The following is a 25,799-nucleotide window of genomic DNA, read 5'->3' as shown; positions in this document are numbered from 1 at the left end:
CATCAATCCCCGGAGCCTCCATCTTCCCTCAAAAGTATCTCACCACCTCCTCCTTAGAAAATATGTAGGGCTCCTCTTTCCGGATTGCTCCGCTCTCACACACAAACCTGATTAATTCAAACGGGCTTTGAGGGAAGACAGCCTCCTGTAGGGAATCTGCTTTCTCTTGTTCCTATGTGGCCAAATCCCTCACTCACTTCTATGTATACCCCCTCTTATCAAAATCCATTTATTTTCACCCACCAGGCACAAAACCCTCCCTAAATCCTCCTGCGCTGACACAAAAGCCTTTTAACTTTAAACACAGTCTGTTCATCTATTTCTATCTAGTAGCTCCATCCTTTGATAATCAGTCTTAGTGGCTTCGACTGGGCAGCGTATCTGAGGGCAAGTCGTGCACACCGTCTTTCTGTTCCCCCCCATCGCTCGTGGCTCCCCCCATCCCCCCCCCCCCCCCCCCCCCACCCCCACCCCCCACCCGGTTCTCTGCCACTCTCGGCAGCGCTTCCAAACAGCAGAGTTAGTGCCTGGCGCAAAATGCTTCGGTCAGCACAAATCCCCCCAGAGATAGACAGAGGGAAAAGAGAGTGAGGGAGATTGAGGGAGGGGGGGGAGGGGCGTTACAAAGAAGGGGAGAATGGAGGAAGAGCCCACATGTACAGGAGAACGCCAACACATCCGTTTCTGAGCACGGCGGACCAATAACAGCAGGTGGGCGCCAGATTCCTCCGCCGGGCGTGTGAACAGACAGGCTCGCTGGTGACATGTCACTGATCGACCACAGCTGCCCCACAGCTGGACGGACATCAAAGCCTCTCCCCGCGATTTCCGAGCGCAGTAATTCATTTGACGAGGACGGTAACACAGCAACAGGCTCATTTGCCCCCCCCCACACACACACACACACACACACGCGGAAAAAAGATGCAGTGATTAGAGCAAAAACTGATTTCTAAAGGAAACCCAGGGAGAGCGACTGAACCGACGAGAGTGTGAGAGTTTCGGATTTTTAATAAAAATGCACAGAGAAAATGTGCTGAGGGCTTTCATTTCCTCCTAATTCTGTTTTCCTCCCTTGCAGATTACTTGCACATTACACGAGTAGCCCGGCCTTTGGGAGCCGAGTCAACTATTCATTAATGCTGTGGATTTTCACAGAGCGGCTCGGGTGGTGGGTTCGGCTGCTGGCGGGGCATCGGCTGCCCCGGTGCCTATCTTGGACCGACTGCGACTGCGATTCTTGTCAGCCTCTCATTAACATTCCCCACTAGCAGGGCCATTTCACTAGCGCAAGCTTTAACTTTGCCTCTTCATCTCCCCTCCCCTCCCCCCGCCATCCATTTTCACACTGACTCCAGCCCGCTGCACCTTGTGCCACGCAGACCGTCCATGCGTTATCGCTGTCGTTTTGCGGGTGGTGGGAAAAGCAAAAGACTTGGTGCAGTAGCAAAAAATCAGCACACACCCCATCCCCTCATTCTCACACTGCTTTCTTTGGGACGCTGATTAAGATGCATGTCATCACTGTCTCACAGCCACAGCCAGACACGGGGAGGTTTGTGAGCAGTAACAGCTTGTCTTTGATTTTGTAGATAATTTATGGCCCTGGTTATTTTCTGAAGGGGAAAAAAATCTTAACAGCGATACATTTTAAGAAATTCGAGTCTACGTGACATTTAGAGAAAACTTACCGGTCGAATGTTATATGCCAAGAGGATAAAACTCTTGTCTGCAGACACTTGGACTTTAGTTGTGGTGAGGTCCTGGAGAAAAAGAACAAAGGGAACTTTAAATAGTTCACATCACACTTCCTTTATAATCAGAGCTTTAGTACATACTGCTGACAAACTGTCTGACGGTGTTCCTCAGGGCTCATAGCTGGGGACTGATCCTCTCTCATTTAATGTTAGTTGGGCTACTTCACTTACAATAAGGTTTGTATGCTGATGACATTTTACATAATTGTCCTAATCTTCTCTTATGTGATACAATTCTTGGTAAGAAAGAGTTTGTGGGAAATTTCTAGTTATTACTAAATTAAACTATAATAATTCCTTTGAGTTACAAGTTAGATTCATAATTTCATTTTCTTTCAACTTTAAGTGCTTGGATGTCCTGAACTTTCACGAGGGAGGCTAACATTCTACAAACTCTTCTACCAACTAGCAATTTGAGGTAACCTGTGCATCAATGATTCAAACAGGATTTTATTCCACAAGACATCGATTGGGAAACCGTCTCACAGCACAGAGGAGAGACTTCTCAACCTGACAACACAACCCAGCTGTAAGCTCCTCTGCCATGACCCATATAAGTCTGTCAGTGTCGTGCAGAGGCGGCGTTCAAAACGATGCCCTCGCTTGGAAAATTCTCTTTGAAGGCACATGTTGAGGGCTCACGGAGCAGCCGGATTGGGGGGAAACGAGCTCATACTGTCACTCTGCCAGGTTCTTTTTCTGTCTCATTTGTGGATCAGTGGATCTCTACAGCTCCTCTCACTCCTTGTCTATTGGACAGTCAATTTGTCCAGCTGTCTGTGGATATGAGTCAATCAATAGCGATAAGTCTCCTCATGAGCCGTGTTGCTGTAACTCACCAGGGAGCTGTTGTCAAGCAGAGTTGTGGTGAGGTTGTTGTTGAGACTGAACATCAGAACATGGCCCTCTCTGGTATGAAGAGCCACTTCGTTTTCTGACAAGGGCGAGACAATCAGGGATAGAGGGTTGTGTGTCAGTAACGCAACGAGCTAAAGGCACAAATGGTTGATGCAGCTGTAAATCAGTGTTCAGTTTAAGTTGTGATTATGAAACATGCATCTTCTACACAACAAGGATTCTCACCGTTCAACCAAGCCACACAGGGGTCATGCACTTTGAAATCCTCAGCCTCCAGATCCTCCATGGTGAGATGGGATCGGAGTAACAAGTGAGATTCATCTTTGAAGGCAGAGAGACACAGTTAGCTCATCAGTAAACTGGTTTACGCGTTACAGAAACGCCCGGGCGTCTAAGCAGCCTGACCTACATTCCTTCCCCAGTTTTAGCTTCATTTATTTGCATTTTCAGTATCCGTGCTTGCTTATTTACTGTGTTTGAATAAACCCCAATACAAAGAACCTGGGTCATTTTAATATAAACATTAAACATTTTGTTAAATATAATTATTTTGGTAATGATGCTTCTGCTGCCAATGATAACAGTCAGTTTAGTACAAAACTAGTAAAGGTTGAAAACAGATGGTTCATGCTCAGATGAAAATGGCCAGGAACTGGGAGCTGGAGGTCAAACCACTTCCCACTGTGACAGAGAGATTGCAAAACCCTCATAGAAAAGGAACTTGTTCGCTTCACCCTTTTTTAAAATTTTTTATGGATAAAACAACAAAGTGGTAATTTGTGAGCTTTAGAGGAGCTGGCAAGAGATTATATTTCTTTTGGACTCAGCTGCTCTCATGCTATTTCCAGGGCTTGTGCTAAACTAACCAGCTGCTCGTCATGGTTTTATGGGTTTGGCATTAAACTTCCCTCCTCACTCTCAATACGTTACACCGTTTTGCCGTTTCCGTCATATATCAGCTTCTTACCAGGTGTGAGGAGGACAACGGAGAGAAGGACCAGGGACATAACAGCCAGGATCACCACCATTGCAATTCCTATGCCCTTCCAGTTCCGCGGGGGACCGTCGGTACTTCCCAGGTCCTGACACACACACAGTGACAGATGTGAGCACAGTTGAGGCCAACGCTAGTATTGCATCATTCGCACTATCTAACAGAAACTTCCCCTCCAGCATTCGTGAAACAAGACCACATTGATTTACTTTAATTTTCCCGCATACAAAATATTGCATATAGGAGAAAAGGCTTTAATTGCTGCTGCAATTGTTGCTGCGCCATCATTCTTCTTCACCGTTGCCTGATTTCACCCGTTACATGACTAATGGGCTCTGTGGTACTTCTGGAACGGCTAACAGCTAAAACATCTCCAGTCTTTGTCTACCGTGCTCGAGTCTTTGTGTCTCCTCTGTAGGAGATCAGGGGGGACCTGATTAAATGACTTGGCATCAGCATCAGTCACAATTAAACACCCCTGCATGCGGTTCCCCGGCTGCACTCCATTCCCTCATAATAAGTGGCTGGTTCGGCTGGAGCCGCATGCCCACTAGGCTGTCAGGGTTCAAACACAGAACAGCCGTAAAACTCCGCCGTCATTATATCTGCCCATCTATTTGGCTTAACCCCTCGCAGGCGCCCTGCTGCGCGCCGCTTTCCGCCGAGCCTTGGGGGAGGCAGGCAACGGAAGCAGGGCATCTACACGGTTCAGCGGTCAACATATTGTGCTCCCTGGGTGACACCAGCTGGCCCTGAGTTTGTGCTGTTTGCCAAATTAGCCTTAATATCCCCATCTAGGACTCACTTCTCACCCACAAACACATCAATTCAGATTTTACATGTACAGTGTGTCAGATGCGCCCATTTGTTATTGTAGGAAGGAAGGTCAGTTTACTTTATACCTGAGGGGACACACACTGGGCAAAGTGTAGTCACTTAGCTGGTTCCTTGGACTCCTGCCAAGTCTAATCTGCTAACAGGCTGCTGTATCAGAATGTGTTTAAATGAAAATCACTACCAATGGCACCTACAGGACAAATAAAATAATATAATATAATATAAGAGGTGTGACCTTTAAATTCATGTCTCTCTCAGTAAACCAGGATCATCCTTCCATTAGACAGCGAAGCCTATAGGACTCTGTGAAGGCTTTGGTAGAATAGACTTCAAAATGAATCATACTGCACATTCAACACAATCTCTTGGACTCAACTGTTTTTATTTAACCTTCCTAATGTAACACTGGGTGAGTCCTGCATACAATTACAGTCCAAACAGCCAGAGTGGCATCATGGTTAGCTTTGTAAATCCTGTTACATATAATTGTGAGTTTAAGGTCTGTGGGTAGATAGGGACAGCTCAGATTCAATTCATCTGCTTCACTGACTCCACAGTATATTTCGTTACCAATCGCAGAATGTAATTACCGTGTGTTGCGCTAAAGCTAATACAGTAGGTTACAACAGGCAACGCTTGATCACACTTGCAAATGAGAGGATTCTGGTGCAGATTTGCTGGGCAGAATCCTCGGAGTGACACCGCGGAAGACGCTGCGAGTGAATGGGGGTGAACCAGCGCTGCATAAACTGCTGGCACAGGTGAACTGGAGATGAGCAGGGCTGTGTGACGGACCTTATCTCAGCTGGAGCCCTGACGGACAGGGAAACATATTTTAAAGTGGGTATTTTTTGCTGAGCCGCGTCAGAAAGGAATTACACCTAGACCTCTCACATATATTTTATTCAGCCTGCTGATCCCACGGGGGTGGGACTCGACGCTCCGATAAGGTGTCAGTCAAAAACCAAAGCGTGTGAGGATGCAAATGAAAAGGTTTCTATTTTTCGGATGCGTCTCCTGAAGGAATCCCCCCGAGGAGAGTTTTGCCAAACGATGCAGAACTGCGCTAGAAAAAAAGAAGGGCTCTTATATTTGCCACAAGAGCTCTGGGAAATGAGAGGATCGATAAGGTGTACAGTTGTACAAGGTCCAAGGGAAACAATTAATAGAGGAAAAACAGCTGTTAAGGAGACTTTTAGATAAAAACCCTGTGTTAAACATTGTTTCTGGCCAAGTATGACATTTCCATGAGGAATAGTAAGAACTATTCTGACCTTTGCACCGCTCCAACTTAAAAATCTAACTTGTTGGACTGGAACGGCTTATTACACTGCATAGGGACTGATTCCAACTAACTGGCTGTTGTTGTTTGTCTTTTTTTCTCAGGGCACCGCACACAAAATCAAACAATTTCAAGCGTATTGATTGAGTTTGCAAACTAAGAAAGCAAGCCACACCGCACACAATTACTCACACCGCAGAGCACGCACCACAACTAGGTTGTGCAGATTCCAGGTGGTGCTAGCAACCGATAAATTAGGCCCAGGGGACCCCCTTAACTCCATCTTCTGTGTCTTTGAGGCGGGGAGAATCTGACAACATCACGTGCAGATAAATAAAGAACCGACGCGGGCTGTTTGGGAATTCTAATGGAGATTTGCATACCACTATACTCATGTTTACTGCTGCATACGGTACATGACTGTGGCGGAGCGATCATTCAAACTCCTTGACTTGGAGGAATCACAGTAAAAGACGCGATTTGGCTCAGTGAAGGTCATCATCACAGCAGGTTGTAACTTCAGTGTGACTGGAATAAAATGCAACCACCCAGCTGTTGTAATGAGATAGCACAGCTCAGTATTGATTCATATCTAGGCTACATTTTATCACATCCAATAGAATGTCTGTGCTCCCTCTCACTGCGCCACCACTTCTCTCTTTGTGTCTCTTGTTTTTAAAAAAAACACACACAGGAGGTGGTATCTACACTACATGGGACCAACATTGGCAGATTTTTCCCCTCAAGGCTGTTGCTAGACAATGCAGCACAAGCCTCAGTGAAATGAAAGACCTGCCACTTTAGCCCGTGCTGTGGTACGGCTGCCCCACTGTCTTATTCTTTTCATGCTCCTCTATCACGCATAAGAACATTACAGCACAAAAGCGTCCTGCATAAGGGAGCTTTTCCTCCACATGTCCAGCAGCCAGTCACAGCAGCCCCACGCCTGCCTCAGGAAACAGGCAGCATCAGTAAATCACATGGGGCATATTACTGAATACAAAAGTGCATTATTTTCCATGGGGCTGAGACTCTTTCACCAAATTATAAGAAGCTCAGGGTGAAAATGTGAATTATTCATGTCATATCGTCACAGTATCAGTGTATTGTGACGATATGAAAAGAAAAGTTTAATCAGTGCTGATTTCTTTTTTAATGCCAGGGATTAACTGAACCACCAAAACCAAAACACTTTTTGCAATCTGCATTCCACAGATCACCAGCGAAGCCCTCCTCCTTGAAAAGGAGCGAATGCGTTGTGTCACATTAATTGTTTTGTAGTGTAAAGATTATTGATTGGAGGCAGTGGCATGAGATGTTGCGACATTTGGAAGTAATGATTGTCTCTAAGCCTGGGAGCTCTGTACAGCCCTCCAAGGAGACGATAATGCTGCAGGATTATCACACAGACGCTTTCCTACAAGATTTACTCCCATTAGCGTGTAGATAAAAGGACAGAATGTTAGAGGGACACGTGTCAAACACGATCATAGTCATGGAGCAAACAGTTAATACGTAATTTAACAGCCACCCTTCAGCTCAACCTAGTCTCCTTAGGACTTGTTTTACTGGCGCAGCTGTGCACTATGTCGTGATTGAAATGGTTTTCCAAGCACGTTGACAGACTGATGAGATGATTACTTGTTAATTAGCCGGTTTGGCAAGATATTAAGCGCTTTAACTGTAGATAGAGTAAAGTAGAGTAAAATAACTGATGTGCCATAGAGACGCTTCATTTGAAGAATGAATCCCGCTAAAACATAGATATTAATCAGGTAAATCCCATTAAAGTCAAGGTCCAGTGGAACAGTTAATTAGACATTTATATTAAAACCCTGGTAATTGGATATTAATTTTATAGTTTAAGTTTTCACAAGTTGGATTTGACATAAACATAGAGGTCCTTCACCACATAAAACATACCTGAACTCAGAAGTTACAACTGAGTATATGTGCAAAGATCAGGAAGTAGGATTAGATCAATCATGACGATAATATCAGCAATAAATACAAATGTTGGTCCCTGTCTGCGAGGCTGACGCGTGGTTCACTGACAGTCAGCAGTGCAGTGGGTCTGAGCCCCTTTGTCACCGTGCAAGTCCAGGCTGGGGGACACTGTTTTCCGCTGTATGCCTATATGAATATTAATCGCATATATATCTTGTTTTCACTTGCAAATGTTGTTCTGTAAAAGTGTGAACGGAGCAGAGAGACGTTCGGAGTGTGAGGCAGCGGACGTCGAGGTACTCCAGGCTGCACCGCAGTGCACAGAGTCAAGGTGTCCGGGTGATTGACTTGGATTGAAAAGTGTGAATGGGGGAAAATGGCTCGAGCACTAATCGATAGTCATTGAAGTGTGGCCATACCTGAGGAATCCCCCACTGCACAACGGAGCGCACACAAAATCTCCCCCTCTCACACACACGCACGCACGCACGCACGCACACACACACACACACACACACACACACACACACACACACACACACACACACGCACACACACGCAAAATGCAACAACACAGCTGAAGAAAAGTAGGAATCATAGACTCAAAAAAGAGAAGAAGCGCGCGCACGTACCAGCTCCGTGGTCATGTTTTGTTGAGTTGTGGCAATCATGGTAATCCGCTGGAAGCGCCGGTGCCGCCGCAGCCTCAAACACCGCCGAGCAGCCGCACTGTTGCCTTGCGGAGCTTTTTCTGCATGCTCTGCTTCTTGCAAGTTTGTCCTATAGCTGGGTTGGTGGTCGCTCTCTCGCTTTCTCTCCCCCTATTCTGCTCGGCTCATTCACTCGCCTCCTGCTTATACGCGATTGGCTCAGAAATTAATTATGACTGGTGCTGGACGTATAGACAACCGCTTTATCGCACCTCCAGTTACAAGTTACATGTAGATAAACAAAATGTTTTTGTTTAATTGAAAATCACAAGTGCATGTAGTACCTAAATAGCAAGAGGCGATTTTTACAGTGATTTGTAGTCTAACATGATGTCATAATGTACACAAATAAATCATGTGTAGATGGCTAATAAATAATGTATCTTATTTTACATTAGATTAGATTCGATTCAATCAGATTAGATTTGATTCAATTTGATTACATACAACTTTATCAACATTGTGCAGAGCATACAGTATACAGTACACACATACACAAGTACATGGTCAGAGCCGATGGAATGTTGTTAGCATCTAAGCAGTGGATGAAGAAGAGCAATAGAGACAGTGCAGTGGTAGTTAAATCCAAGCTCTTAGTTCAGTGACGGTGTCAAATGAGGCCCAACTGAACTGACATCCTTCTGGTGAGGAGTTTGATATATATACCACACTGGAGGGCAAACAAGATGGTAGAGGAATTGAAGAGAACGGCTGCATTTGCAACTTAAGGGGCATATTTGAGCCAAGATGGATTTTATGGGATGGGCTGTCTTGCGCTTCAGGCTCGCTGGTTCAGGGGTGATAAACTAAAACTCTCAGAATTCAGAAAACAAATTACAACATAAACTCCACAGTTTCAATAGTGACTTAATTCGGCTAATAAGGAAAAGTGACTGTAACAATGACTATTCCAGCAGGAGCTTGATCTCACTAACACCAGGCAGATTATGCGATCTGAGCATTGGCCCCTATTGTTAGACCACTAGAACTGCAAATTTGATGAGCGAAGGCATAAAACCACTTTAGAGATGCCAAACAGGAGGAAAAATCAACTCGAGGCAAAGATGACTTAGAATAAACAAATAGCTGGACCAGCTAGAAGCAAGAAGGGTTTTTTAATCTTCTACTTGACTCAGCCTCAGTTTTTACCTAAGGGATGTTGAAGAAGTGTGTCTGCTTCCACGCTGTGAAGCATTCCAATTACAGACTCAACTGGATAGAAATCCCCTGGTCCATGAAGATCAGATGAGCAATGACACCAGGTGGATGTAGTGGAATCCTGACAGGTCACACGTAGTGATCATTTTCAACAAAAATTTCAGTTATTATGAGTTCATTTAATTCACTAAACAGGCCAACTCTGCAGAACAATCTGTCTTTTTGGTTGCTTGGGGACATTATAAATTCACCATGTAGTGGGAGTAGCCCACCATGCAGTTGCCTTGTTTGTTTAATCCTGCCCTGCAGCTGCAGGGCTCCTTAACCTGGAGCTATACTTTTAAATATTAGATTAGAAGTCTTAACCAGACAACACATGCCCAGTTTAACACCACAAAATATGTTGACCTACAACAGCCATACAGACGTGAAAATAATTTAAATAAATATTTAAAATGTTCTTTCTTGGTAGATTCGTTTGTACATATTTAGTCATCTCAACAGTACATTTCAGTGATTCAAAAAATGCAAAATGAGTGATGTAACTTATTTAACATTTAAGCAACTGTCCGTGAAAACAGAATCTTATTATTAACATTTTCCATAATGTCCGTTAAAGTAGCTAAGAATTAAAGCTCAATTTTTTAGGCCATTATGGAATATAATTTGAAAGTATTGACCGGAAGTTGTAACAGTTTAATCCCTGTTATTGTTTCTCCTTTTGTTTGACTTTTTAATTGTTATCCTAGAGATAATATTAGCATATACTCTGACAATTTAATCTCGTAAATTACCTATTAGTAACACGAGTGATGACACATCATGCGGTGAAGGTTTTATTATTCTGAAAATATTGTAGGAAGTTACGTTTTGCGTACTAACTTGACAACGCAGGAGTCTTTTCCACTCATTGGCTGAAGGTGAAATTTGAAATGCGACGCGCGTAACGTCGCTGCAGCCTCGGGAGGATGCGGACGACGCTGTGCCGAACTGCTCGCTGAAAAAAAAGCAAAACGAAAGGGAGACAAGGATTTTGCTGAACATTATCGAACGAACGGACAGTCCAGCCTTTCTCAAGCAACTGCACGGTAGGTAACGTTAACTCCTGTTAAATAACGTCTATAAACCGAGACGACGACTCAAAGCAGCCGTTATCGTAAACTACCAAGCTAACGTTGAGGCTTGACTCAACCGAACCGCCTTGTCACCTTGTTAGCTATCGCCCATAGATTTTAAATGTAACCGGAAAGTCAAACGCGACAGAATGATATTTAACAGCTGAAGAATTATCATATATGTTTCCACTTTTTTGTCATGAAGTCATATAAAAAGTCAGGACTCAAAGTGATCACGCAAATACACTACGTTTTTGTCTGTGACGTTTATAGGAGAGTGTCGTTTTCTTCGCTAATAAAACTTTGTGCCCTGTAATAATTCTACAGATCGACTGCTATTTAAAAATTATTAAAACACGAGTTTGATCTATATATTTCTGTTGATGACTCATACGAAGTTCAGGCCGCTTAGAAAAGCAGCTTCATACTATTACACCCAGTCTGTTTTTGACTCCCTGTTTCTGGTGCTAAAGACAGTTGTTTATCTGACTATGATCTGAGGTTGTCATGTGCTGTGGAATGAATGTGGAACAAATCGTTTTATTTATTCTTATTGTTTATGTGTCTTTTAGGTAAACATCATGGAAACTGCCGTGGTGAGCCTCCAGACCTTATATGAAAGGATGAGGATGCAAGTTGACATTCTGAATGAGAACATTGAACCCAGTAAGTAATTTATGGCTCTTAGTTTTATCTTTACAGTGTAGAATGCCCAGGTTACCGACTCTAGCACGTTAATATATGGATCTTCCCTCCTAGACTTCATTCAGCTGGCTCAAAACTTTGATGACTGCCGCTGTAAATGGCTGAGTGCAGAGCAAGAACTGGAGTCTTGCAAAGAGATCCTCACCAAAACGGAGACGGAGAGAGGAGCCTTGGAGGTGAAACTGAAACATGCCCGCAACCAAGTGGATGTGGAGATCAGGCGCAGACAAAAGGCCGAAGCTGACTGTGAGAAGTTGGTATGTTGGATCAAGTGGAAACCGTTTAAACTCATTATAGATTGGTGCACATTGATTATTCTATTGTTTCGCTTGGTTGCAGTCATTTTTCATTATGCTTGTATTTGCTATAACAGGATCGTCAAATTCAGTTGATTCGTGATCTCCTTACAAGTGAGGCGTCCTCTAACAGCATCCAGTTGAGTGCAGAGCAGCGCTCAGCTCTGGCCTTCCTGAATACAAATTGTCAGGGAGCAGGCAACCTTAATACCAGCAGAAGGTGAGTTTCATACTGTAGTACAGTTTACTAGGATAATTTGTGTATTTGCTCATTTTGTAATGCATATTGTGTAGTTATAAATGCTGTCAAGTTACTTCTGCTTGCTTTAAACTACTCTTCTGTCTTTATTATGTACATGATAAAATTACAAATGTACATTGTATAAAAGTATCTGGACTGGACTTGTCGAAATACCTTTGTTGTTGACACTTTCTGTTGCTTCTAATAGACTCACTACAATTGATGAGTCTGCCTCCATCTTGTCAGATATCAGCTATGACAAAACAGACGATTCTCTTGTGAGTTCTTCACCTTCTAGTGTCCTGTTGAAGTTACACGATAGTATTGTAAACTAACTTTATTCACATTAAGATAAATTTCTAATGTGCTTGGTACATTCTAGGATTGGGATTCCTCCAATGTGAGGAAGGTGCGACTCAAGAAACGAGAGAAAAGGGTTTGTTGAGTATTCCTAAACATAAATAGTTTTGGAAGTATACCTTTACTGGAAATACAAATGTTGTAATTATTTTTCTTTTGATCTCAGCGCTCCTCGAGAAATCAGATTGATGGGCCACCACTGGCCTCTAAAAGGTCTCGATCAACAGGCAGAACTTCAGAGAGGGTAGGGTTGCAGCTCTAATTTAATATTGTCATTATATTACACTTCTTTTCAAATGTATTTTTTTAAAACATACATACTACATACAGTAAGTTCTCATTTTGTGGTTCTATACCTTTACAGACAAATGAGACCCTTGTGACAAAGACCACAGTGACGGTACCTGTGAATGGAGGACCCGTGGAGGCAGTTTCTACCATAGAGACAGTTCCATACTGGACCCGCAGCAGGAGGAGGACTGGTGAGATATGTATGGATGCAGTGTGCATCATTAGAAGCTCATTTAAATGACTAACTGAGCTTGCCTTATCCTTCTAAGTACATTGTACATTGTAAAAACCTTTTCAATACTGCGCTGAATTAATAATAACTTATTAAAAGATGTATTTTCTTTAGAGTAATTGCAACATGACACATTTTTTAACAATTGGGCAAGATGTTTTCACACAGTGGCAACTTCAGTCATTTACAAATTATTTAGAAGAATGCTCTAATTATATCTATGCATTGGAATTATATATTATAAAATTATGGGTGTAAATATGTGCAGTGGTGATTCAGTAGTAAATGGTAAATGGTCATGATGTGTCACAGATATTTATTTGGTTTCTCCCCCATGCTCAGCTGCCATGGAATGGGACTCTGAATCTGTCCAGTCTGAGAATGTCTTCAAGCAGCCTAGCATCCCCGAGGGGGACAGGAAAGCTGAGCCCAGCACACCGCAGAGCAAAGGAGGTGTCCGTCTACACGAGTTTGTCTCCAAAACTGTAAGGCTTGTTTGAGAGAATCAGATGCTGATCAGAATTATTCCACAAAATCATTTAATGTTTTATCAGTACATACAACAGTAATGTTGTGTATTTGTATTGAATAATTGAATTTACTGTATGCAGTGCAGTTTGTGTAGTACATTTATGATTTTTAGGTTTAGCCTTATCTATACAGTAACTAAGACAGTCATTACCAGCCCAATAAGTCCTGTTTTTTTGCCTTTTTATAGGTCATTAAGCCAGAATCCTGTGTTCCCTGTGGAAAGAGAATCAAGTTTGGCAAGATTTCACTGAAGTGCCGTGACTGCAGAGTAGTCTCGCACCCTGAGTGTCGCGAGCGGTGCCCTCTGCCATGCATCCCTAACATGGGTGGCACCCCAGTTAAGATCGGGGAGGTGTGTGTGAGAGCTTCTTTTTATGACTCATTCCTCTTTCTTTGGTTGCTCTATTGATTTTTGTTCCAAAGGTGATTGTTTAACCAGTTTCCTATTCATTGCCAGGGAGTCCTTGCAGACTATGTCCCAGACACGTCACCTATGATTCCCCCTCTCCTGGTCCACTGCATCAGTGAGATTGAGCAAAGAGGCCTGCATGAGGTGAGTGGTGTTTTCCTATCTAATAGTCTCTAGACTAAGGCCTCAGTAAAGCCTTAGATCCCATACGCTATTTCTTTCCCTCAAGCTGAAGCAGAGAGGTGTAAGTAAGACTCTACAGTCGGTTGCTGGGAGATTAAATAGTAATTGGACTGTGGACAGCCTCCAAATCTGTTAATTGTTCTGACTGCCTGGATGTCTTATTTCTTGTCTTATTCTTTGCTCCTGTCTCACTTAAATTTCTATCTGTCTATGGCATTTGTCATGATATAGTCGATTAGTCTTTTTTTCCTCCATCTGATACAAATTTGTCATTGGTCATTTCTGTAAATTATATACTTAGTAAAAGCAATATCATAAGTAACAAGTGTTATCTTAAATTTGAGACATTTTCATCACTTTCACGTCCTAAATGATTAAATTCAGGAGATTACAAGAAATAAAAATTTATTTTAAATACATTGGACTGCTCTAAAAATACACTTTTAAGGCTATGTTTCATTTTCGGACAATACAAAAGTATAGTTGTTAATTGATTCTTTAAAAAAAAGTAATTTCACTGAGGGAAGACTCATCTGATTCCTCCTTTTAGGCTGGTTTGTACCGCCTGTCTGGCGCAGATCGCAGTGTGAAGGAGCTGAAGGAGAAGTTTCTCCGCAGCAAAACGGTTCCCGTGCTCAGCAAAGTGGACGACATCCACGTTATCACCGGCCTTCTGAAGGACTTCCTGAGAAATCTGAAGGAGCCTCTTCTCACCTTCCGACTGAACCGCCCCTTCATGGAGGCAGCCGGTATGTTAATAGTAGAACTCAAGTGAACAGAACTTTGTGGTTCTTCTTCTCGGCTGACAGAAGTGTTTACTCTGTTCCCATCAGAGGTTTCTGATGACGACAACAGCATAGCTCTGATGTACCAAACCATTGGTGACCTGCCACAGCCCCACAGGGACACGTTGGCTTTCTTAGTCCTTCACCTTCAGCGGTAAGCTGCTGCTCCACTACAAATGTACAACACTATAACTTAGAGAAGCATGTCTCAGTGCTAATTAAAAGGCATTGACTCCACAACAAATTAAGCTCTGGGATTTACTGATGTATACAAACTACTTTAGACTCTGCTACTGACCTTTTCTGAATTTTCCTGCATCCCTGAAACTTAATTGGATTAAAATGTGCCCAGTTCTTCAAACACCATCTTGGCGGAGTCAAATTCCTTGCTATCACGTTATTTATTTTCGTTGAAAAGTTTAATTCAATTATTTATTTGATGTACAGAGTTGCAGATAGCTTGGACACTAAAATGGACATCATTAATCTGGCTCGAGTATTTGGTCCAACTATTGTTGGTCATGCACTTCCCAACCCAGACCCTATGACAATCCTGCAGGATACCAAACGTCAACCTAAGGTAGGCCTGAACAACGGGATACTTAAATCAGATTTGATTTATAAGAATGTAAACAGTATATTGGAAAACGTATGTAATGTAAGAGACTCTAAACCCATAAAAATGTTGGTACTATAACATTGCACTCCAAAAAATCCCACCACCACAGACTTGTTGTTGGCAATTCCCCTCCACCGCGCTCCAGGCAGTACTGTAAGAGAATGAGGCAACACAGTGAAATAACCCCAGTGTTTTAAATCTTTACGGATCTCTATCTGTTAGGTCGTGGAGCGTCTCTTATCTCTCCCAGTGGATTACTGGCGTCAGTTTGTGATGGCAGAAAATGAGCAGCCCAACTTGGACCACCTTATTATCGAGAACGCAAACTGCTACGCAACCCCTGAGAGAAGTATGGACGTCCGTGTAAACTTCCTGTCATTGGCCATGTTTGTGTGATAATAGGCGCACTTTTTTAAAGGCCGACATTTCATTTTGCTGTTTTGCAGTGAGTATACTTGGACCCCTGACCACTCCAGAGCATCAGCTCAGTAAAACCCCATCTTCCAGCTCATTGTCTCAGCGCATGAAGTCCACTCTAACACCCAGGTAAGAGCACAAACACAATTTTACCTCCTGTTGATATTTTCAAATTATATCTACTGATATACAATCATTTTAAAATTGCTGAATTTGTTTAATGGTAGAAAATGTAATGTATAATGTCTTCATTGACTGTTTTATGGACTGTGACTTGAACGTCTTGTAAGTGCTATTATGTGCTTTGGTGCAGATTTGGGAGCAAGAGCAAATCGGCAGTGGGATTATCCCGCCAGGGAAAATTCTTTGCATCTCCGCTGCTCAAATAATCCAAAGCATCTCCACTTTTTGTTTACACTTACCTGCAATAACAAATAATACTTTCTGGCCTTATGCATGACACAGTTCAGTACAGGGTACTGCTTTCATAACTGCTATTAACGGCTTCCTCCATATACTTACGACCCTTTTAATATTTGACATTGTAGAAGTTGTATCTTGTTTTTACATGTTTTTAAGTTTTTAAGCAAATAGTAGAACTTCTCTATTCATATTTGTCTTTAGAGGCGCTATATCTTGAGGTTTACCATTGCATTGTCCTTCCACAGCACAAGTGTATGTGACTTTGAGAAGTGCTGATGGGTGAAAACATGTACTGTATATTCAGTTTTATTGACGGGTTCTCAGCTCATGTGTTACTCAGAGGCTGAAGACCTTGTTTGTAGGCATTTCATTGTGTGCTGTAATTGAATTTCATCACTGGTAATTTTATTGTTTAGCTTAAATGTTTGTATTGGATTTATATTCACTTTTGATTGTTTTGATTTTCTACAGACTAGTTGTGGCGTGATGTTAACCTTTTACAGTGTACCTTCTGTGGTAGTGAGCAGACGCTTTATTTACTGGTATGTCACAGGTTGTAATCTTTGGCTCCTTCAGTGTTTATTGCTCTGTGTTAATGTTTGTACTATGGGAGGTTGCTTGTAACCAATCCTGTTCGAAAGGCAACTTTTTCAGCTTAGCCAGTTAATTTACTGTGGCATTATTTGAATAACTATCTACCAAACATTTTGAATACAAAGGCAGTCTAACATATGGATTGCATTTAACATACCAGTTGCAAAACAGCCTCTTGATTCTTTTTGTTTTTAGTCCATTTTTTGTGACTCTGTGAGGGAGATAAATATACTTCCATCTACTACAGTGGCAGGTCACAGCCAACTGGACTTGCGATTCCAAAAACTCCTTCCTTGGTTCTGGTTTTGTGGCGATTTATAATTTAGGGACATTAACAATAGGACAGTTTATGATTAGAGTTGCTCATAACAATAAAATACTGGCATTGATAATGTATTTAACAATCTGTTGCGTGGGCCAGCGGTTTGTATTTAAATGTTTTGAACTGGACATGTTTAAGCTTCCAGAAAAACATTTCTTCAGTTATAATAATCAGAAATTTAACTGAGATACTACTTTTAGACTATAGCAACCTTTGATCTATCTTCATAATGGTTGAGTCCTGATGTGGATATTTACTGGTAGTCCCTTTTTTTATATAATTTGCTCAGAAATGAATGAAGATATGAAAGTTGTGGGATTGTGAGATTGTCGAGGCAGTGTTGTGAAGAAGGCAGCTTCCTTCAACCCATCTATTCACACCATTAATTTGCAAATAAAAACACACTTGCAAATGCTCTTAATAATCTCATTTGTGATATTCTACAAAAATATCTAAATATTTGTCAGATTATTATTTTACAGAAGACCTGCAGTGAAAGTCAATTATAAAAATACACTGAACAATATTCACACAGGTTCAGAGCACAGAATGACTTGACTACAGCCTTGTGTGAGGCAGTCATTGGTGTAGTGCTTGATTGAATGTTTAATAGCATTAAAACTTTGGTAAAGGCCAAAGCAGAGGAGTGTTTCTGATGTAGTCCTGGAAGGCTGGGTCGGACCCCCATCTCTTCCCTGCCTGCCGCTCCAGGATGGGGATGCCGCTGACGTAACGCAACAGGAACCAGACGAAGAGAGGCGACGCCACACTCAGGTGCTGGGCGCCCTGCATCACCGATGAGGCTGAGAGCCACAGACCTGACCACTGCAGGATCTCTCCAAAGTAGTTGGGATGTCTGCTGTAAGCCCATAGTCCACTTTGGATGAACTTTCCCTAAAGGCACAACAGTAAATTGGGCAGTGCAGTAAACTCTGAATGAGGCACTAATGTAGTTTGGGGTTGCACAACATGTACTCTGTTAACTTACAGCATTATCTGGGTCACGCTTGAAAAGCCATTTCTGCTGGTCAGCAATAGCCTCGGTAGCAAAACCGAGGGCCCACATAGTCCAGCCGATGTAGTCCCTGACTCCCAGAGGCACATCTCGCTTTTCACTGTTCAGCATTAGGGTGGGCAGGAGGGTCATAAATATCCACACGGCTAAGAAACGGGAAAAATGAATCATCTTCAATCGGCCCTGCCTTAAAACTATCAAGAACTGAATATATTTAACTTCCTTCCAATAACATCTGCCTAGAATAAATGCATATAAAGAGCAAGAAAGTAGACATTGATTTATACGAGGAAGCCCGTCCTTCACTCGGTGTACTGAGCCTGTCAAGGACTATGGGAATGAGAAAGAAAAGAGTTCAGACAACTTCCCAGTACCTTGAATAGTCCAGTATACAAAGAAAGTCCCTGGGCTGTCTCTGACATTATTGAACCTGCGATCATGACCGTCCTTCAAGATCCGCATGAAGAGGAAAGTTCCCAGCCTGCAGAAAGAACACGGTTAACGCGTGTTCACATTAACCAGGGCATTATTCATTAACAGGAGTTTCAAATTCATCAGTTCCTCCCGTGACCTTGTCGAGGACCCTGCGTAACTACACTACACAGACGCACCCAAGCAGGATTTAACACAAAAACTTTCCTGTTGGGAAGTTTTACCTAACTTTGTCTCTAGCTCCTTGGGGTTATTGTTGATGTAAACGTTCTTACCTGAGGCCCCATGCTGTGACTAACCCAGTCTGCACCTTCTGGCGGCCGTGGCTGGCTCCGCCCCAAACACGACTCAGGTGGGCAAGTAATATAAATGTGCCAGACCCTGGAAAACAAGAATGAAGGAACTGCACACTCAGGGTGGTTAGGACATGGGTGTGGCACATGGCTCTGCGTTTTTTTAAGGCGTACACAATAAATCTTTTACCCAGAATACTTCAGATAATTGGTTCCAAAGTTCAAGGGTAAGAATATCCAGGAGAACGCACACAGCAGAAGTGAGAACAAGAGGAGGACGAGTCAAAGAAAAGTTTTAAGGTGATTCATTTGTGAAACTTTTAAGAAATCTGTTACTGGGCTCGACAGGTAAGCCGCACTGTTTTATATGCAACAATTCATTTGATAATTGACTGTACTGAGGCAGAGCAGCAGCCGGCCCAGAATTATTCGCAAACTATAGCTTCCTCATTCGTCTTGAATTTCACATTTCTTCATAAACTGTCACACAGGTCTGTTACTTTTTAAAATCACAGTCTAAATGGGCACAATGTGAGGACATGCAGACTGCAACTAATGACTGAGGCCATCAGTTAAGAGCGTTCTTTAACACATTTATTCTTGGCTCTGATGGCCAGCGCTGAGGTTCATAACGTAATGTCTTTCAAAAGCTCTTCTTCAGGACATGATTGACTAAATGCCAAAGGGACAAATCAAATTTCACTTGTTACAACAGCTCTAAATAATAATATAGGTTCTCTTTAAAGAGGACAGTGCCCGAAGAGTGTCTAAGACAAAAGCATTATCTCAACCTTTAAAGCATTTATATCAATAAAACATCAACTATCATCTGTTTTACCAATAATTCTTAAAGGCCTAGAAACTAGCAAAGGGCAATAATACACCCTACTAAAGAAAATATGGTAACAATATTGTTTAAGGAATTCTTGCTCTGCAACCTCACAGGATCAATGGTGATAAATTATTTACACTTGGCTGCTTTTCTAAGTCTTTGCCATAGTTTAGCATCATGTCCTGCTGCAGAAGCTACAGAAGGTGTGACTGGCTATTTTCCAGCATGGATGACATATCATTTCTGCTCCAGTGGTTTGATCCCAAATGTGTTAGTGTAAATAAACTTAGGAAGATTATATATAAAGACATACATTATATGCATATTGTAATTATAATACAGCCAAAGTCTTCTGGGCCTAAGCTGGAAAACAAATACCACAAGGGAAAGGATGTATAAACGAATATACCTTTGAATGCAATTTTATTTCCCCTGAAGCTCTCATGGATTTTACCAATGCAAAGTTACAGTACAGTACGGTACAGTATGTCTGACTCTATCACCAGCAGACAGACGTGCAGTAATATTAGTTTAGGAGGGAACAGAGATGCCCCTTTTGGCTGAGGGCGGATGAATTGTGCTCTACGCTCCTGCTGGATCCACATCCTGCCTTGTAGGAGGAGGAGGAGGAGGAGGAGGAGGAGGAGCTCTCCGGCTGTTTCACAACAAAGCTTTAGATAACACACGTTTTGTAATGATGACAAGTCACCATCCAATCGCGATCTGTAAACAACGTCTAGAGCTGGATTACAGTTTAATACACCCCGTGTGGGCTGCTCTGCTCCCACATGCGACCCGCTTCCCCTCTAGTTAGTTTAGGCCGAAGAAGCTGCAAAACCGGTCAGCGCTTGGCCGTAAAGCGACGATCCGTCGTTAACGTTACCTGCCAAGTCGTAAAACCTCTCGGTTCTGAGCAGCGCGGCCGCAGCCCAGCAGCACCACTGGATGCCCAGGTCCGTCACGGCGCATTTAAGCACGATGCTGCCCATTGTCACGTCCCGAAGCTCAGCCAGCAGCTCAGGGTGGCGTCCCCTCCGACGGCTGAACCGCACAGTGTGGGCAAAGTTCACCGCTGGGTGTGACTTGTAGTCATCAGAGAAGCGAGGCTCCCAACACGTGGGTCGAACAGAGGCACAGGGTGAACACAGGAAGTAGTCAGATCCCAGCAGAAGTCATTACAGAAGTGGAATAATGTCACTGTCACATTTCAAATATAATAATAATAATAATATATACAAAAAGATACATTTATATAATATAATATAATATAATATAATATAATATAATATAATATAATACAATACAATACAATACAATACAATACAATACAATACAATATAATATAATGTTTTTTTACTGTACTCATATGTAATTTCTTATAGCATATTTGCACTGTGTTCATTACATGCCACTTGCAGAGCTTTGCATATTGGAGAAAACAGAAAAAAACGCTGTATAGATTTTCCGGTTGTTTATTGCTATCATAATGTTGAAATGGCTTTCGGGCAAAATGGTCAGTGTTGTGCTGTAATGGTTGATTTTCATTTCGTCAGCCGGAACCCACACACGCGCGCAAAAAAAGACAAAAGATGGCAGAGAGCACAAGTCCCAAGGGCAACTCCGGCGAATTTGCTAAAAAGGTTCAGAGGCAGCTGAGCAGGGGCAAAGAAAAGGTAACAGATGTGATATTATAACATTCAGCTGCAGCTTGTGCCCCCCCATAACACAGCAAAAGAACTGTAGGAGATGTAATTGATGCAGGTACTGCAGAGGCTGGGAAGGACCGTGGAAACCAGAGATGACCAGTTTGAGCGCTGCCTCCAACGGTTTAATGACCAGCAGGTAATTATTACCTTGCTTCATAAATATGCTAATAACTGATTTACTAGGTTTTGTTTATTTTGGGAGTAAAACTGATTAAAATGCACTATATTAGAGGAGGAGAAGCACAGACAATAAATCAAACATTTAATACTGGAAATCCTTGTAACCTTCTGTCTATTTACAGACTGATGGAAACCGCATCTACAAGGACTTGAGGAACTACATTAGTGCAGTTAGAGGTAAAATGTCTTGCGGATGCTGCAGAACTGTAGATGCGAGTCCTCGCTTGGTTTCACACAGACAATTCCGCCTTCCCCAGACATGCGTGAAGCCTCCAGACGCCTTTCGCAGTCTCTGTTTGATGTTTACGAATCCGACTGGGCCGGCGAGGAGGACTTGGGCGCCATTGTAGAGGTCAGGACAGTATGATCAAAAGCAGCGAGACTCAGACTCAGGGGAGCAGCCCCCCCCCCCCCCCCCTGGTCTCCCACTCTTCATACATAATTAATGCAATATTTATGCTGCGCCTTTTAATAAGGGGGAGGACCTCCTGTGGAATGACTACGAGGTGAAGCTATTAGACCAGGCCGTGCGCAACATGGAGTCCTATGTGGGCCAGTTTCCAGATCTCAGGGTGAGAGAGGAGGCAAACATAGCCGAACATACAGGCAGACGGAGAGAAAACACAGAGACACCAACCAAGCCATACACAGAGATTATATACTGATATACTGTCACTGGATCTCCTGCCTTTTATAATCCGTAGGAAAAAATTGCCAAGAGGGGACGAAAGCTGGTGGACTATGACTTTTGCAGTCACCACCTGGAGGCACTGCAGACTGCGAAGAAGAGGGACGACGTCAAGATAAACAAGGTCACGAGCGATGATATGCGTGATGTGTGTTTCAAGCTTCACTTGTCCGGAACCGAACTGACCTGAACTGAGGCCCGCAACGTTTCCCGTTCCTCTTCAGGCACAGGAGGAGAGGAATTACGCTAAGAATGTGTATGAGTTCATCAACAATGAGCTGAAAGAGGAGCTGCCCGTGCTCTACGACAGGTCTGATGGGAGAACACGTGTTAGCGGGTGACGCGCGCGCGCGCGGGTCCGTTCTCAACCTGTTGATGTCTCTCGCCCTCAGTCGCATCGGATGCTACGTGACTGTCTTCTCGGCTTTGTCCGCCCTACGGGACACCTTCTACAAGGAAATGAACACGGTGCGTTGTGCTGTGCGTCAGGGCACGTCCTCCTCTTTGGACGCAACTTTCGCCGTGTTTTTAACTCTTTCGCGCGTTATTTCTAGCTCAACTTCGATCTGCTGAACGTGATGAGGGAGCTGCAGGCTCAGCATCCGGACAAAGTGTTTTCCCTGAAAGGAATGCAGCGGTGCGACCTCATTGAACTCTGTAGAGCACAATTGTTGCAATTATCCCATTAAAGCTTAATCCTTGAACAAACGTATTATTTTTTCTTAAATATTTCAGCTACGGATCCCTGAAGAGACGATCTCTGATGTCACCCAGGGCCTGGAAGACCAGCTTTTCTGAGTTCCACAGGAGCTACAGCCCTAAAAATGGCCAGAGGTTTAGTTTGAAGTCTCCTGACAAACCCCGGCGGGGCACCCTATCCAGAGAGAGCAGCACCCACACGGTCTCCTCACAGTCGCCCCCTGTGGGGAGCCCCATCTACGAGTCCGGGGATCCGGACGCCGAGGCGAGCCACGGTGAAACCCCGAGCTTCGCCGCACAAGAGGAGACTGTAACGGAGCAGGCAGACGACAGCACTCAAGTTGAGGAGGAGAAGGTCATAAAAGAGGAGGCGGAACCTAAGCCTGCTGCAGAACCTGATAATAGAGGAGACGGCGAGAGAGCGTCGCCGCGCGAGAGCGGCTGTGGACTGAGCGACTCCTGTGATTCTGAGAGTCTGGAGGTGCAGCTGTCGGCTGCAGACGACGGCCCACTGCACATAGAAGAAACAGACGAGAGCCCAGGGCCCGCTGCTGCTCCTCAGCCGAACCCGCTGGAGAACGGTCTCTGCGGGGCTGAAACACAGGACCGGAATAGTCCACATAAGGTTTGTTATTTGATCTGCGCGTGCTTGAAGCTAATGTTTTGTGTCACGACTCACCTGTTCTACGGCGTTTCCTCTCGCCTCCTTTCAGGTCCAGGACGCTCCTGCAGAGAACGCTGCATCCCTCAACTCCAAAAGCACAGAGGTTTAAAGGTGCTACTATGCTAAAACGTCGGCATGTTTGTCGTCTATGCAAGGAGTTGCAAGTTGCAAATGTTCCCCCCCCTCCCCCCCCGCATCCTCACGATGGACTGAAGCAAACAGCTGCAGACATGTCCAGTTGGTGTCGTGAATGACAAGAAGCATACGGACTCGTTGCCTTAGTTTTCTCCCTTCAGCCAAATTAGTACAGTGTCCTCTGACCTTGTGTAAACTGACCTTGTGTAACTACAGTGTTTTGTATTCTGTTTGTAACTCCTTTGTGAAGGCATCCGTTCAACTGGGATCTAAGTTTAAATTCTGAAGGTAATTCCTTGTTTTTCCCCTTTTTCTTGTTTAATTGTAATCGTGATGGTCTCTTATGAGGAGATGACTACATAAACTGACGTAAATTCAAGTTTCTGAAGTTTCATCCGGCCTGGTTTGTACACTTTAAAACATTCTTACATTTGACCCCTTTTGTTAACTGCCAGGAAATGATGCTGATTATCTCTCTGTGGCACCAACTCAGAGTTATGTCATCTTGAAGCCCATATTACTGAGTAATACAGAGAAAATACACTGGAAAATAGCACCATAGATCCTTATTTGACCCAATCAAACCCATTCATCATCCTTTACAAATGTTCTGAAATGTATATATTGATCTTCAAAACTTTGGACTACAAGTAAACAAAACCCCAGAAGGATGTGATTAAGCCCATATAGGATTCCACGGGATGTGGCTGAATTCTAGAATTCTTGCGGAGATTTCCCACTTTCCCGAACATGATTAAATCAACTCCACTCCCTGCCGCCGTCCCGCCCGTTCACCATTTAACCCTTGCAGCCGTGACGTCAAGGACACCGCTGCAAGAAAACTAATGGCAAAAATATTCTTCACAGCACTCTGATTTGTCGCATCGGCCCTTAAACATCCGCTTAGATTCGAATTCAAGCAGCTCGTCGTTTTCAGACGCACGGGTCCGCGCGTCAGCTCAGGGCCGTCACGTGTCGCTCATAGACGATCTTTGACGGGGACATAACGAGGAAAGGCAGGGGCGGAAATCGAGGGCGCGCGTGCGTGATCGAGTGAATGCGCGTGGCGGAGGACTCACGAGTGCTGAGGGGGGAAGACCATACTGTGTTTCACGGACACCGTTCCAGACGCTCCACGGTCACGCGCAGTCAACGTTCGAGTCTCCGTCCGCTCCGTGGGCCACTTTTTTTTCCGCCACAGAACTTTGACAGAGGAGTAAAAGTTACTTGGTCCGCGCGCGACTGCCCGCTGCGAGCTCAGGTAAGACACGGCAGCTGGGATGAACAATGGAACACGTAGCGTTGTGGCGTCAGCGCTTTACCTGCGTTGGTAGCGCGCGCGTGGCTGTTTGCTGGCGGAGTCGGTTTTGTCCCGACGAGCGACGCGAACGAGGGCGCGAGGCAAAAGTTCTGTTTCCTTAAAAGGGTCCAAGTGCCGGTTTGCCGTCGGACAAAGAAACGCGAAGTGTCGTTAACAATGGAGGGCTGAGGTGTGAACCGGCGATGTTCCGTGTCACGCAAAGCAAACAGGCCCAGCGCGACGGGCACGGAGGACCATCGATCAGTCGGTCTCTTCTGATCGATAATCGATCGAGACGTTTGGTCTAAGGAAATGTCAATTTAAAAGCCGCACAGTCCAGAGTGACACCTAAAAGATTAGGTGTGTCCGACAGTTTACTGTCATATGACAAAGAAGCTGTAGCTACAACAGTTTTACTAATAATACTACTACTAATAATAATAATATTTTCTGAAGTTATTGTCCAGTCATCGACTCTACAGACCTGTGTGACAGTCGCACCACCGTCAGGTACGAGGCGGCTCTGAATGAGGATTTGTGAGGATTTTGGATATCTGTAGAGCTGCAGATCCCGTCACTGTGCTGGGACACACATTTCCACAGCCGCCGGTTCTGGACCATCTCACGGAGCCCAACAGCCCCGGGTTCATACAACAGTTACAGCAGCAAGGATTTACTGAGCTTTGTTGAGAGGAAGCGCGACAAACTTACTTAGGTCTCACTTTGAGACATAACACCTACTGTGTTGTTTAGTTTTAAGAGAGGCATTAGTTTGTATTGTGCTTTTCT

General features: G+C 43.7%; 4 protein-coding genes across 5 annotated transcripts in view; 2 read left to right on the top strand and 2 right to left on the bottom strand.

Annotated features, from left to right (window-relative positions):
- LOC114858985 (inactive dipeptidyl peptidase 10) overlaps positions 1-8,447 on the bottom strand; it is an 18,822-nt gene extending 10,375 nt beyond the window's left edge. Inside the window, 6 exon segments of the mRNA XM_041071562.2 lie at positions 1,692-1,763; positions 2,597-2,691; positions 2,841-2,936; positions 3,583-3,697; positions 8,308-8,390; positions 8,393-8,447. Of these exon segments, the coding sequence (XP_040927496.1) occupies positions 1,692-1,763; positions 2,597-2,691; positions 2,841-2,936; positions 3,583-3,697; positions 8,308-8,390; positions 8,393-8,432 (501 nt within the window). The 5' untranslated portion in view covers positions 8,433-8,447.
- Positions 8,448-10,417: 1,970 nt separating this feature from the next.
- Positions 10,418-17,482, top strand: racgap1 (Rac GTPase activating protein 1). Its single transcript, XM_029155633.3, has 17 exons — positions 10,418-10,631; positions 11,231-11,324; positions 11,418-11,620; positions 11,737-11,879; positions 12,109-12,178; positions 12,283-12,336; positions 12,427-12,504; positions 12,625-12,742; positions 13,126-13,268; positions 13,502-13,666; positions 13,772-13,867; positions 14,457-14,655; positions 14,740-14,845; positions 15,139-15,271; positions 15,533-15,659; positions 15,757-15,856; positions 16,041-17,482. The coding sequence occupies exons 2-17, from the start codon at positions 11,240-11,242 to the stop codon at positions 16,114-16,116; spliced, it is 1,896 nt and encodes a 631-aa protein (XP_029011466.1). The 5' UTR covers positions 10,418-10,631; positions 11,231-11,239; the 3' UTR covers positions 16,117-17,482.
- si:ch211-210c8.6 (uncharacterized) lies at positions 17,467-20,810 on the bottom strand (the record flags this gene model as incomplete). The annotated part of the gene is made up of 5 exons (XM_029156202.3): positions 17,467-17,960; positions 18,055-18,227; positions 18,456-18,562; positions 18,789-18,894; positions 20,522-20,810. Coding segments are annotated over 5 exons (954 nt in total), but the record flags the coding sequence as incomplete, so codon positions are not given.
- Positions 18,886-24,089, top strand: bin2a (bridging integrator 2a). Of its 2 annotated transcripts, none has more exons than XM_055510110.1 (11): positions 18,886-19,106; positions 21,192-21,480; positions 21,647-21,701; positions 21,782-21,876; positions 22,001-22,096; positions 22,229-22,336; positions 22,437-22,522; positions 22,605-22,680; positions 22,767-22,849; positions 22,948-23,536; positions 23,625-24,089. In XM_055510110.1, the coding sequence occupies exons 2-11, from the start codon at positions 21,394-21,396 to the stop codon at positions 23,682-23,684; spliced, it is 1,335 nt and encodes a 444-aa protein (XP_055366085.1). In that variant the 5' UTR covers positions 18,886-19,106; positions 21,192-21,393; the 3' UTR covers positions 23,685-24,089. The 2 variants fall into 2 exon arrangements, with proteins under 2 accessions (XP_055366085.1, XP_029011471.1); XM_029155638.3 differs by lacking the exon at positions 18,886-19,106 and having other exon boundaries at positions 21,037-21,311; positions 21,400-21,480.
- The last annotated feature ends 1,710 nt before the right edge of the window (positions 24,090-25,799 follow it).

Source organism: Betta splendens, chromosome 7, assembly GCF_900634795.4.
Source record: "Betta splendens chromosome 7, fBetSpl5.4, whole genome shotgun sequence".
Taxonomy (NCBI): Eukaryota; Metazoa; Chordata; class Actinopteri; order Anabantiformes; family Osphronemidae; genus Betta; species Betta splendens.
Note: the sequence above shows the minus strand (reverse complement) of the source record. Positions and strands in the feature narration are given on the sequence as shown.